The following is a 15,080-nucleotide window of genomic DNA, read 5'->3' on the forward strand; positions in this document are numbered from 1 at the left end:
TTCGGCGTACTTTTGCGCCTGAAATGCATCAAATCTTATTTCCCGTAATCAAGTTATTACCTTACAATTAGTCTGTTAACCCAAAAATGCATTGATGTGTGCTGGATTGACAGTTTGAGCACGTCCGTAGGCGGTAGCACCATTATAAGTATACGTTTATTTTGACCCTATAATCAGTATAATAAACTAGAAAATAATTGATAGAAACCTAAATAAATAAAACTGAATATAGAATAGGAGAGCAAACAAAACCTCAAGAAAGATTATAAGCGTACCGATTTTAGATGAAATAGTATTGATAAAAGAAGCAGTACGTGTCCGCCCACCCAACGCATGCGTTCGTTGATTCAAATTTCCTGAAAGATCATTTGAAAGTTTACAAACGAATTGTACACGTGAATATTTTATTATTCAGCCCGTTTTATCTATTTATTATTCCAGAAGATGAATTATTTTCTAACGTCATTACCGGATTATGACTCCGACTGCAACACTTTTCGAACCTTGCCCTTCATGCAAAACTGACAACGTTGGGGTACCACTGTGAAGCTAGCAGCACTTTCAGCCAGAATATTTTTACACATTGAATATAGGTTCCACGCGCATATAGTGTTCACTTATAGGTAAATATGAAAATTGAAAATGCTGATCAAAATAAAATATTGTCACGAAAATAGATGAAAAATCTTTAAACTGAATGAATACATTAAATTTAACAAGAAAATAGTGTTCAAAAAAAGACTAACTAAGCGAAAAATGAATTTTCAGGTATTCCGCAAATACAAAGTTTCGGAAAATTATCCTTTTCGGAACCTCGATTCCTCGAAAACCGCCAATAAAGGCAGCACCACGACACATTTGGAGAAAAGCAGATACCATATAAATTCAATTTTTCTATAACAGAACAGTAGCAGTACGTTTTGGCTTGACCATATATATTACCAAACATATCGTGTAATCTAAATTTTAATAACGGCATGGACGTAACAAATTTAAAATTGATTTTGTATTTCAACTAAATTTGCTAGATAATGGTTAAAAAATATCATTTTCTTTTTGTCACACATTAATACTGTACATCTTTTAAACTTGGAATACGTTGCGGGAAGTAGAAAACAGCAAAAAATCATTTGCGACTCCTAGTGGATTCTGTCCTGGATTACAAAAAATTATCGTTTTTAAAATGGCGATTTTTCAAAAACCGCCAATAAAGGCAGCACTACGACATATTCGGATAAAAGCACATACATTATAGATTCGATTTTATTATGCCAGAACAGTAGCAGCACGTTTTGACTTGGCCATATATAATACCAAAAATAGCGTATATTCCTCGATTTTTAAAACAAAGGTACGTAACATATTAAAAAAGGGTTTGTATTTCAACTAAAGTTGCAGGATAATTGATCAAATATCTTTTTCTCTTTGTCGCACATCAATACTGTACGTCTATTAAAGTTAGAATAAGTTTCAGAAAGTATAAAGTAATAATAAAAATTTTGCGCACCCCCTTGAATTAGTTTGAGAATTTCGAAAATTATCGTTTTTGGATTAGTGATTTCTCAAAAACCGCCAATAAAGGCAGCATCACGACACATTCAGAGAAAAGCACATACCTTATAGATTCAATTTTATTATGTCAGAACGGTAGCAGAACGTTTTGACTTTGCCATATATAATACCAAACATAGCGTATACTCTTCAATTTTATGAACAATGTGGACGAAACAAATTTAAAAAGGAATTGTATGTCAACTAAATTTGCTGAACAATTGATAAAATATATATTTTTCTCTTTGTCACACATTAATACTGTACGTCTATTAAACTTAGAATGAGTTGCAGAAGAAAAGTATAAAATACCAAAAAAATATTTTACGCCCTCTCGTGGATTCTTTTCAAAATTTCGAAAAATTATCGATTTTGGAAGGGGAATTTCTCGAAAACCGCCAATAAAGGCAGCACTACGACACATTCGGAAAAAGTATATACCCTATAGATTTGATTTCACTATAACAAAACAGTGGCAGCATGTTTTGACTCGGCTACATATAATACCAAAATAGCGTGTATTCTCAGTTTTATAAACATTGTCGACGTAACAAATTTAATAGGGATTTGTATTTCAACTGAAGCTGCTGGAAAATTGATCAAATATATTTTTCTCTTTGTCACAAATGAATACTGTACGTTTATTAAACTAAGAATTAATTGGGAAAGTTTAAAATAAAAATAAAACATTTTACGCTCTCTATAATGGGTTCTTTTCTGAATTCCGAAAAATAATCGTTTTTGAAAGGGCGATTTCCCGAAAACCGCCAATAAAGGCAGCACTACGACACATTCGGAAAAAAGCAAATACCTTTTAGATTCGACTTCACTATACCATAACAGTAGCAGCACGTTTTGACTTGGCCATTTATAATACCAAACATAGCGTATATCTCAAATATTTGAATAGCGTAGATGTTCACATATTTTGAAAAGGTTTGGTATTTCAAATAAACTCACCTAATATCGTAATATTCCGTTTTCTTACTTTTTCAAACACCGATACTGTGTGTTAATTAAACTTGGAATAAGATGCAAATTGTATGAAAAAGTGAAAAATGTCTTACAACCTATATATAATTTTTCAATTTCCCAAGCATGCCGTTTTTGGAGTGACGATTTCTCGGACAATGGCCAATAAAGGCAGCAATACGACACTTTTGGAGAATAGCAGATACGTTAAAGATTCGATTTCACCAAACCAGAACAGTAGCAGCACGTTTTGATCTGGCCATATTTAATACTAAACATAGCATATCATTTTCAATTTTATCAACTATGTATATGTAACATATTTAAAAACGGTTAAGTATTTCAACTAAATTTACTGGAAAATTCATCAAATACTTTCTTCTCTTGGGTATACAACAAAACTGTACGTTCATTAAACTTGGAATTAGTGTGCAAATCTTAAAATGCCAAAAAATGATTGACGCGCTCTTGTGGATCCTTTTCGGAATTTCGAAAAATTATCGTTTTTGAAAGGGCGATTTCTCAAAAACCGCCAATAAAGGCAGCACTACGACACAGTCGGAGTAAAGCAGATACCTTATAGATTTGTTTTCATTGTGTCAGAACAGTAGCAGCACGTTTTGACTCGGCCATATATAATACCAAACATAGCGTGTATTCAAACTTTTATAAACAATGCAGACGTAACATATTTAAAAACGGTTTGGTATTTCAACTAAATTTCCTAGATAATTTATCAAACATCTTTTTCTTTTGGACATACATATATACTGTACCTCCATTGAACTTGGAATGAGTTGCGGAAAGTATGAAATAACGGAAAATCATGTTTCGCCTTCTTGTTGATTATTTTCAAATTTTCGAAAAATTATCGTTTTTGAAATAGCGATTTCTCAAAAACCGCCAATAAAGGCAGCACTACGACACATTCGGAGAAAAGCAGATACCTTATAGATTCGATTTTATTATGTCAGAACAGTAGCAGCACGTTTTGACTTGGCCATATATAATTTTATCAACTATGTAGATGTAACATATTTAAAAACGGTTAGGTATTTCAACTTAATTTACTGGATAATTCACCAAACACTTTTCTCTCTTGGTCATACATCAAAACTGTATGTTCATTAAACTTGGAATAAGACGGCGAATCCTAAAATAACAAAAAATGATTTGACGCTCTCTTGTGGTGTTTTTTTGAAGTTTTGAAAAAATATCGTTTTTAAAAGGGCGATTTCTCAAAAACCGCCAATAAAGGCATCACTACGACACATTCGGAGGAAAGAAAATACCATATAGATTTCATTTCATTATGTCAGAACAACAGCAGCACGTTTTTACTTGGCCATATATAATACCAAATATAACGTGTATTTACAATTTTATAAACAATGTACACGTAACATATTGTAAAAAGATTTTGTATTTTACCTAAATTTACAGGATAATTCATCAAACATCTTTTGAACGTTCATTAAACTTGGAATAAGTTGCAAATTGTATAAAACAACAAAAAAATGACTTACGCCCCATAGTAATTTTGTTTAATATCTCGAACATACCGTTTTTGGAGTGGCGATTTCCACAAAACCGCCAATAAAGGCAGCACTACGACACATTCGAAGAAAAGCAGATACTCCATAGATTTTGTTGAAATACCAAACCGTTTTTAAATATGTTACGTCTGCATTGTTTATAAAAGTTTGAATACACGCTATGTTTGGTATTATATATGGCGAAGTCAAAACGTGCTGCTACTGTTCTGACATAATGAAATCAAATCTATAAGGTATCTGCTTTACTCCGAATGTGTCGTAGTGATGCCTTTATTGGCGGTTTTTGAGAAATCGCTTTTTCAAAAACGATAATTTTTCGAAATTACGAAAATAATCCACAAGAGGGCGTCAAATCATTTTTTGGCATTATAGGATTTGCACAATAATTCCAAGTTTAATGAACATACAGTTTTGATGTATGACCAAGAGAGAAAAGTGTTTGATGAATTATCCAGTAAATTAAGTTGAAATACCTAACCTTTTTTAAATATGTTACATATACATGGTTGATGAAATTAAAAATTATACGCTATGTTTGGTATTATATATGGCCAACTCAAAACGTGCTGCTACTGTTCTGACTTATTAAAATCGAATCTATAAGGTATCTGCTTCTCTCCAAATGTGTCGTAGTGCTGCCTTTATTGGCGGTTTCCGAGAAATCGCTATTTCAATTACGATAATTTTTTGAAATTTTGAAAAAAATCCACAAGAGGACGTAAAATGCTTTTTGGTATTTTATACTTTCCGCAACTTATTCCAAGTTTAATGAACGTATAGTATATATGTATGTCCAAGAGAAAAAGATGTTTGATAAATTATCTAGGAAATTTATTTGAAATACCAAACTGTTTTTAAATATGTTACGTCTGCATTGTTTATAAAAGTTTGAATACACGCTATGTTTGGTATTATATATGACCAAGTCAAAACGTGCTGCTACTGTTCTGACTTATTAAAATCGAATCTATAAGGTATCTGCTTCTCTCCAAATGTGTCGTAGTGCTGCCTTTATTGGCGGTTTCCGAGAAATCGCTATTTCAATTACGATAATTTTTTGAAATTTTGAAAAAAATCCACAAGAGGACGTAAAATGCTTTTTGGTATTTTATACTTTCCGCAACTTATTCCAAGTTTAATGAACGTATAGTATATATGTATGTCCAAGAGAAAAAGATGTTTGATAAATTATTTAGGAAATTTATTTGAAATACCAAACCGTTTTTAAATATTTTACGACTGCATTGTTTATAAAAGTTTGAATACACGCTATGTTTGGTATTATATATGGCCGAGTCAAAACGTGCTGCTACTGTTCTGACATGATAAAATCAAATCTATTAGGTATCTGCTTTACTCCGAATGTGTCGTAGTGCTGCCTTTATTGGCGGTTTTCGAGAAATCGCTATTTCAATTACCATAATTTTTTGGAATTTTGAAAGTAATCCACAAGAGGACGTAAAATGCTTTTTGGTATTTTATACTTTCCGCAACCTTTTTCCAAGTTTAATGACCGAATAGTATATATATATGTCCAAGAGAAAAAGATGTTTGATAAATTATCTAGAAAATTTAGTTGAAATATCAAACCGTTTTTAAATATGTTACGTCTGCATTTTTTATAAAAGTTTAAATACACGCTATGTTTGGTATTATATATGACCAAGTCAAAACGTGCTGCTACTGTTCTGACATAATGAAATCAAATCTATAAGGTATCTGCTTTACTCCGAATGTGTCGTAGTGATGCCTTTATTGGCGGTTTTTGAGAAATCGCCTTTTCAAAAACGATAATTTTTTGAAATTTTGAAAATAATCCACAAGAGGACGTAAAATGCTTTTTGGTATTTTATACTTTCCGTAACTTTTCCCAAGTTTATTGAACGAATAGTATATATGTATGTCAAAGAGAAAAAGATGTTTGATAAATTATCTAGAAAATTTAGTTGAAATATCAAACCGTTTTTAAATATGTTACGTCTGCATTGTTTATAAAAGTTTGAATATACGCTATGTTTGGTATTATATATGGCCAAGTCAAAACGTGCTGCTACTGTTCTGACATAATGAAATCAAATCTATAAGGTATCTGCTTTACTCCGAATGTGTCGTAGTGATGCCTTTATTGGCGGTTTTTGAGAAATCGCTTTTTCAAAAACGATAATTTTTCGAAATTACGAAAATAATCCACAAGAGGGCGTCAAATCATTTTTTGGCATTATAGGATTTGCACAATAATTCCAAGTTTAATGAACATACAGTTTTGATGTATGACCAAGAGAGAAAAGTGTTTGATGAATTATCCAGTAAATTAAGTTGAAATACCTAACCTTTTTTAAATATGTTACATATACATGGTTGATGAAATTAAAAATTATACGCTATGTTTGGTATTATATATGGCCAACTCAAAACGTGCTGCTACTGTTCTGACTTATTAAAATCGAATCTATAAGGTATCTGCTTCTCTCCAAATGTGTCGTAGCGCTGCCTTTATTGGCGGTTTCCGAGAAATCGCTATTTCAATTACGATAATTTTTTGAAATTTTGAAAAAAATCCACAAGAGGACGTAAAATGCTTTTTGGTATTTTATACTTTCCGCAACTTATTCCAAGTTTAATGAACGTATAGTATATATGTATGTCCAAGAGAAAAAGATGTTTGATAAATTATCTAGGAAATTTATTTGAAATACCAAACTGTTTTTAAATATGTTACGTCTGCATTGTTTATAAAAGTTTGAATACACGCTATGTTTGGTATTATATATGACCAAGTCAAAACGTGCTGCTACTGTTCTGACATAATAAAATAAAATCTATTAGGTATCTGCTTTACTCCGAATGTGTCGTAGTGCTGCCTTTATTGGCGGTTTTTGAGAAATCGCCCTTTTCAAAAACGATAATTTTTCGAAATTCCGAAAAGGATCCACAAGAGGGCGTCAAATCATTTTTTGGCATTTTAACATTTGCACACTAATTCCAAGTTTAATAAACGTACAGTTTTGTTGTATACCCAAGAGAAGAAAGTATTTGATGAATTTTCCAGTAAATTTAGTTGAAATACCAAACCGTTTTTAAATATGTCACATCTACATTTTTTCAATGAAATTAAAAATATACGCTATGTTTGGAATTATATTTGGCCAAGTCAAAACGTGCTGCTACTGTTCTGACATATTAAAATCGAATCTATAGGGTATCTGCTTTTCTTCGAATGTGTCGTAGTGCTGCATTTATTGGCGGTTTTTGAGAAACTGCCCTTTCGAAAACGATAACTTTGTGAAATTTATTAAACAATCCACAAGAGGGCGTAAATTTTTTTTCAGTATTTCAGACTTTACTCAACTTATTCTAAGTTTAATGAAGTGCATTATTGTTGTGTGACAAAGAGAAAAATATCTTCTTTGATGAACTATCCAGTAATTTTAATTGAAATACAAAATCAGTTTCAAATTTGTTGTATATACATTGTTTTAAAAATTGAAGAATATACGCTATGTTTAGTATTATATATGGTCAAGTCAAAACGTGCTGAGACTGTTCTGACATATTGAAATCGAATCTTTGAGGTTTCTACTTTTCACCAATGGTGTTGCAATGCTGCCTTTATTGGAGGTTTTCATGAAACGACCATGTTACACGACGAAAATTCAGTCATTTTTAAACATCTCTCAAAGAATTATAAAAAAATTTTGTGCACTGTAACAGTCGCTTTAGCTTGTTTACCATATATTAACAATACGAGGAGTGTAGTTAATGATTGTTTTGCTTTAATTGCTATTGTGAAAATAATCAAAATATACACTTTCTTATAAAAATCATTGGGAACATTTAATTTTACGCGTGGGTATTTTCTGCGATTCTGTCAGTAACAATTTCGTGTTTTGCTGCTAGCTTCACAGAGGTCGTTGGTCTGGATTTAACGTTCTGATTGCTGGTTTGGTTCGATTTTTTTTTTGAGTTCATTGCTCGGAACTAAAACTTCGTCGTTTCGTTAGAACTGAATTTCAAGAAACTGCAAAAATGACTCTTGAAGAACAGAAAATTTACGCCAACGACGATCCCGAAGATCCTGAAGACGAGGAAGATGACGACGACGAAGAAGAAGAGGAAGACTTAGTTGACCCAATGGACGCAGTTAAGGAAACTTGCAATAACATTCCGGAGTGCTCGCCCTATAGAGAAGAGTTAGTTCGATGCGAGGATCGAGTGAATAGCCGGAGTCAAACGGAAGAAGATTGCGTCCAAGAACTTTTTGATTTTCTGCATTGTGCAGACCATTGCGTGGCTGATAGATTGTTTTCCATGCTGAAATAACTTTTAGGCCAACTTTAAAAGTGTGAAACTGTGTTTTGGTATTGTTTGTTTAGCATTAAAGTTTAGAACAAGTTATAAATTTAATTATTCTGTATGTGGCAAATTTGTTGAAAATGTTATCACCAATTACAGAATTACTGAATTTCAGAATTAATTTATATTTGGTTTTCTATATTTGAATAAAGTTTTGTGATTTATCAGCGATTGTATTGCTCAATTTTCAATGCTAAATTTAATTAGTTTGTATGGTTTCAAAGGTTAAAATCTTTATCCAAACTGACAAATGCCGTAATACTAAATGTTGATTCTTTATTTACTAGTTTATCACAACACCCAGACACTGTAGGACTGGCTGCGACTGTCTATAGTATAGATATATTTGCAGCTTTAACACTCATGAAATTCTGAGGAATTTTGTGCTGCAAATTTTTCATTTTATTCTGATGTGATTTTGATGGTTCGACTTGAAATCAAGCCCTAAATTGTGGATGTATTTTGATGATCATGGATGAGAAAAATAGCATTGAATGTTTATGTAAAAGACTAGCAGGTGAGTAATTCATACTCCACAAGCAGAAATGTCTAAACAATTGTGTTTTGATGGAATTTCTAAGATATTACTATATGAAAAATGTTTGCAGAGTATTTGTGTCATCAAAAGATAGCTAAATAGTCCAGTTTGAACACCGCAATGCCGCAGAAATTGATAACAAACAAGCCAATGATTTAGAGAGATTGCCAAAACTTCAAATGATGTTTAAGCACGAAACATAAAAGTACTACATGAGCGATCTCACTTTGTCGCACAGGATTTAACTTAAACAAAAAAATAGGATGAAATAACATTTATTACATGTAATATAGGCTTTTGGCTTCAAGCATTGCGATAATATATGCCAATGTCATACGCTCTTCGAAAACCTGAATATTTTTTATTGAAAAAAATTGCTATTTTGCTATTAAAAGTTTAATTGAAGTTTATTATAAATTTTTTTTTACTATATGAATATCATGAATTGAACCCCAATTTAAAAATAAGAGTTTTTGAATTGCTATCATGGGATATAATTTGTTTAAATATAATAAATTGATTTTATCTTTTGTTATTATCAAGGTTTGGATGAAGTTTTCTTACCGATTAAGAAAGTTGGAACAACTCCCGAGGTGATTGAAGACAAAGGAATTCTCACTGCTGAGAAAAAATATGATGAACTTCAAAAACATTTCGAACAAAGCCCCATGAGGTTCTTGCAAAGATACTATGAACATATAAAGCCAAATGAAATTTCCTGCTTCAATTCTTTACCAGAAAATGAGCAAGTCTGTTATTACATCCGGCAGATTTGTCACAAACAAGATCTAAAAGCAAGAACAGAACTTGACAGTCATTATATTTCACATGAAGTTAAAAATCGTCGATATCAAGCTATGCAACAAATGATTAAAGAAGGAGAATATTTTAATGAGGAAGAAATGAGTAAAAGAAATCCGAAGCTTTATCAACATTACATAGGAAGGTTTGTTTATTTCATTGCTCATTAGTCCTGAATCTGTGATATTGTCTAGTGCAGTGGTTCTCAAACTTTTTTTTAAGTGACGCAAGTATTCGAATAAATAGATTTTTGGGTCTTCCGGCCCAAGGATATGCTCAAATACTAAACGTTCAGTACTTTTATGGCCAAAATTAAATGAATATTATCATGAAACAATCATTTTGATATAACACCTATTCCTCCAAAAATTATTTTGAAGTGAGGAAACTGTGTGTGTTTGTCATCAGCATGGAATCGATGCATGGCTTTACTAAAGCAAATTGAATGTCAAGATTTTATGCAGTGATACTGCCCACGCATGCAATTACTATTGAGAAACACTTAAATACCAAATCTACAATAAACAATCAAATTTACTATAAAATAAAATTAGTAACTTTCAGTTTTTTATTGAAAAAAGCGAACTACCCAGGAAATTTTTTAGGCAACCCAGTTTCGGGTCACGACCCATATGTTGAGAAACACTGGTATATTGCAGTGGCTTTCAACTTTTTTGGTGGAGAAGAACACCAATGCAACATTACAGAGACTGGAGGAACCCCTGTGCAATAGTGTGATTGCCTTTTATTGAATAGAATAAACTTTAAGATAAATGTTCAAGTGATGAAAGCAAATTTATACTGGCAATGGCAAGTTATTTTCTTTGGAGTGTAGCAGGTTAAGTTCTGTTACACTCTAACACAAATGTATACAGTCGCACTTTGACAATTATTTTAAGCCAAGTAATCCAAGAGTCTTGCTGTACATAACAAAGCAACACAAATATATTTTTTCTCTGTCTTTGGCCTCCTTGCATTATATGCTTACGGATCCACCTGTGCAAGATCATTGTAGAGGTATGACTACGGTAGTTGGTCCCACAGAAATCTAATTATTAGCACTTTGACTAGGTTAATAATACAATACCGTTTAACAACACTGCTTGGGGACCGTTTGAGGTCATTGATACCATTTTTTTTAATGATAAAGATATTTCTCTATTTGTAATCGAGTACAGCTTGTATCACATTTTAAAGTTATGAGAAAATTTTTTTTTTTTCAATTTCCAGATCTGTACAAACTTAAAATTTGACATTCGGCATACCCTGAATTCAAAACTAAAACAGGTAATAAAACTTGGTTATCTCATCTTTCTTTACCAATATTCTGTCAGAAATCCCCCCCAAAAAAAAAAACAGGCCTATAATCACAAGATATCGAAAAAAGTCCATAACTGAAAAATATGACATTAGCTTTAGCTTTAGTTTTAGTGTGGCATTCCATCTATCTTCTTTTCTCACTAGGTTTCTATCGGCAGAAGAAAAAGAGGAAAGAATGAGTGCAAGAGCTGCTGCCCATCCAACCACACTTTCTGGATTCTTCATGGATGTTATTGAGAAGAAATGGGACAAAGAGGATGAGAATCAAGATGAGGAATTTGATGATGACAGTGAAGAAGAGGAGGAACGTGTGCCAGGTAAATTTCTTCAGGATAGGAATTACATATTCATCCCAGGGAGAGGAAGATGGTAACATGACTTAATCATATCTTGAACCACGGCCTCTCGTCCTGTTATCAGTCAAAGTCAGGTATGGGATCAGTTAGTTATTTGTTTTCGGAAGCATGGACTTGATGGTGGAGAAAGCCGTTACCGACCAGTGGTTACGTGAATCACCCTACGGCGGCTAGGAGTTAACCAATCCTCTCGAACATAACTATTCACGCATGGGATTCCAACATGTGAATCCACGCAAAGTAATTAGAGGTGCGGTGATGAGAGTATTCCCAACGCTTAGCACGATGAGCCACACCACAGCGCCGCGGTAAACTTCTTCAAATTAGGATGGGATAGGATTTGCATATTTATCCCGGAGGAGAGGAAAGTTGATAATAATTGTATTCAATATGAATAAGAATTTCATTTGATTCAAGAAAGTTACCTCGTACTAACACAAATGTACTGATCTCATTCGGATGAAACCTTGCAGAAATACATTTGTGAGAGTTTGACTGGACCCAAAATTGGTTGACCTGTTCACAGAGTTTAGGTTAGGTTTGGTTAGGTCTTCGTTCATCACTGAAACGATGCAATAGAATGACTTTTTTGAATTGTCCAACAAATACTATATTATGACACCTGGACAATTATCAGTGCTAGTACGAGCGGTTGTTAGTACTAGGTTGTGATATGATTGACCACGTTAGTCAGATAGTTTTTTTTTCGGAACAAAATTTAAATTCTGCCATATCCTATTTCCTTTAATCATTCTTTTCATAGATATTTCCGAAGAAGAGAAGGAGTTTTTAGCTGAAGAATTTAAATCCAGAATGTACGAGAGTTTTCTCAGTGGAATGGATAAAAATTTCTCATATGAGTACGTATTTTTACATCGAAAGTGGAGTTTGGTTCATCATATCTGCAATATTACATAATCCTGACTTACTCGAACACAGGTGTCAAGCTCTGCCTTGTTTGAGATAGCGATACCATGGGACTGCCAGGCGATGGACCTGATGCCTTTTCAAGTCTGATAATATTATGTTAATTTTATTCCATCTTTAATAGATCTTTAGCTAGTGGAATATGCAAGTCAACACCTCGCCCACATGTTCCCTCATCCCCCTTTTATTATACATTGAATTATAGTAGTTTATAATGTGTTCATAATTAATTATTATAGAAATAATGAAAAAATACTCAGCAAATAAAAAGCGGATTTTCTTCTTCGAATACTTCCTCCCAGGTTGGGAAACAAGGGGTTATACCTGACATGGGGCCAAACACGGCCGTTGGGTAATTCAAACTGGCTCGCTCGATGCTGCCACAACCAAACTAAAACCAAATTTTGATGTTTTAACTCAAGGAATTTGTTGAGAATGCGATTAAATTTAGTTTTGGCACGAGAATTATGGTTTTCCAGTTTTGCTCTTGCGACACTGTAAATATTGTTCATAAAGTGTAAATTTTTGCGTCACACCCACATGGCCCTTCAGTTTGGGCGGACAAAATTCGTGGCCCCGGGTCGAAAATCCTTGCCCACCCTTGGGTTATACTGTGTTCATTAAGTCTTTATTTCAACAGGGATGTTGACATGAACACAGATTATGATGATTTTCATCAGATTGAACGTGATGTTGAAGACGATTATTTCGATCAGGAGGAACCATCGTTGAATCTTCCTGGAGAAGTTGATCAAGGTGCTGAAGATTCAGAAGATGAACTAGATAGATATATGAAGACGATAGATTCTTCGGGTAATGGATAAGGTTTCGAAGTTATGTGTTGGAAAAGTGAGAAACCCACAAAGCGCTATCACCATGCTATGGTGCATACAGTACAGTCGCGATAAAAGTGAGCGATATGCGTAGTGGAGCAGTTGAAAGCATAAGACTTAACGTCACATCCATCGCAGGTTACGTGTCCCTGGTTCAAATACCATGCTCATAACCTAACCCAAGGTGTAATAAATTGGGTAGATGTGGCCGAACTGAAAGATTCTGGTTCCTCTAAAGCAGGGGTCGGGAACCTTTTTGGGCAAGAGAGCCATGAAAGGTGCATATTTTCAATTGCTTTTTGGTGCGAGCCGTATGACATTTTCATCACCTAATCGTGTCTTAAATTTTTACTCAAAAGTCAACACATACAATGTCGATACTGTATACAATCTGGTGCTGCATATTGTCGCCGAGGGCCTTGTGACTGCTCACATGCAGCACAAGTTGAAATCCACGTTACTCATCACCTTTCTTTCTTTTGGGCATCACCGTAGTGCTTTAAAAATTAGTTTTGCTGGCCCAATCTAAATTTTACAAATAAACAGTACAAACTGACGGAATACTTATTACTTATCGATTTTAATCAGTATGTTAATAGGTATTTATCTGTTTGTTTGTCTGTCTGTTAGATGCACGCGATATCTCACGAAAGCGAGATTGAATCTGCTCCATATTTTGCATGTGCATTCATCACATGTCGGACCAGAAGCCTATAGATTTTGGATGAATTATGTTGTATAATTAGCGAGGTATTAATTAGTAGTGGGACACAAGGTGTCACTATGGAGTAAGAGCACTGTTTTGGGGGATCCCCTAACTTTCGATCGGTAAGTCTTCGATCTCTGACCGTTATTCTCATTCCATTATTGCCCCGCGACTCTATCGCTTCGTGATATCACAAAATATGTTCCAGAATCCCCTAGTTTCTTTCCCATGCGCTAAGCGCTCGCTCTGCAACGTGTTGTCAAAATTGGCTAAAAAGGAGAAATCTGGTAACAATAGTAAGCTTAGCCTTAGAATGTTGGATATTTCTGGGAGCCATATGCCCTTGGCAAATAAGGGGTTGGTTATATGGCTCGCGGGCTATGGGTTCTCGACCTCTGCTCTGAAGGTAGCACCTCCATCATATTTTTAGTTATCGGTTGTACGTTGTGGATAAGAGTTGTATAAAAAGTCTCAAATCCCCCCGGGGTCTTCAAGTGAAATTCCCCATCATAGTCGTGAGTCAAGTCAAAATTACCTCAAGTTTTGATTGATCCATCAGGTCACCGTGCCTTCCGTTTACAAGGGGAGGCGCAGCACTGAGTGCATTGGCAATTCCATGCTACAATACAGTTGTGTCAAAGTCCCTATACGTGTCCAGAGTCTGGAAACTGCTATCGAGAGACCAAGTCAAGTGGTAGATTTGATAAAGAACAGTAAAGTGGATAAATATGAGTCACATTGACACTTGTTTTAAACTTTATTGGGGCACATAGAGCTGTGACGTTTTGGTGGAGCCAAGCTCAACATGCCAGATTGGAGCCGTAGCTAACAGAAATTTTAGTGGCTCCAGCCCTTGACCATCTAAATTATTTTTCACATTTCTAGTTTCGCATAACCTGAAACTTGATAAAATCTACCCTTTTCACCTTGTAAAGATTTATATTTCTCATTATTAAATTACAATTTCTAATAATATTCTAAAACTGTGGTTCTCAAACGTAAAGCTATGTCCCCTTTTTAGAGTTTGTCAAGTCTCGCGCCCCACCTCAAAAATAACTAGCTAACAATAAGCTACAAATGACAGATGGTAAGGCGAAAGTAAGTTTCATTCAAAAAACACGTTGAAAATACGGTATGAAACGGATACTAAAGGTACAAGCACAACAG

General features: G+C 34.0%; 3 protein-coding genes across 3 annotated transcripts in view; all 3 read left to right on the forward strand.

The window, feature by feature from the left end:
• The window catches only part of LOC120345526 (mediator of RNA polymerase II transcription subunit 18-like), a 47,628-nt gene extending 33,311 nt beyond the window's left edge, over positions 1-14,317 (forward strand). Inside the window, exon 3 of the mRNA XM_078115640.1 lies at positions 14,254-14,317. Coding sequence (XP_077971766.1) covers positions 14,254-14,317 — 64 coding nt within the window. The remainder of the gene's footprint in view (positions 1-14,253) is intronic.
• LOC120346103 (cytochrome b-c1 complex subunit 6, mitochondrial-like) lies at positions 7,989-8,719 on the forward strand. The gene has a single exon (XM_039415754.2). It carries the CDS (start codon positions 8,106-8,108, stop codon positions 8,397-8,399), a length of 294 nt encoding a protein of 97 aa, XP_039271688.1. The 5' UTR covers positions 7,989-8,105; the 3' UTR covers positions 8,400-8,719.
• LOC120346102 (coiled-coil domain-containing protein 97-like) lies at positions 8,811-14,560 on the forward strand. Its single transcript, XM_039415753.2, has 5 exons — positions 8,811-8,949; positions 9,514-9,916; positions 11,236-11,408; positions 12,211-12,307; positions 13,015-14,560. Exons 1-5 carry the CDS (start codon positions 8,898-8,900, stop codon positions 13,196-13,198), a joined length of 909 nt encoding a protein of 302 aa, XP_039271687.2. The 5' UTR covers positions 8,811-8,897; the 3' UTR covers positions 13,199-14,560.
• Positions 14,561-15,080: the final 520 nt, after the last annotated feature.

This window comes from Styela clava, chromosome 8, assembly GCF_964204865.1.
Source record: "Styela clava chromosome 8, kaStyClav1.hap1.2, whole genome shotgun sequence".
NCBI classification, from domain to species: domain Eukaryota; kingdom Metazoa; phylum Chordata; class Ascidiacea; order Stolidobranchia; family Styelidae; genus Styela; species Styela clava.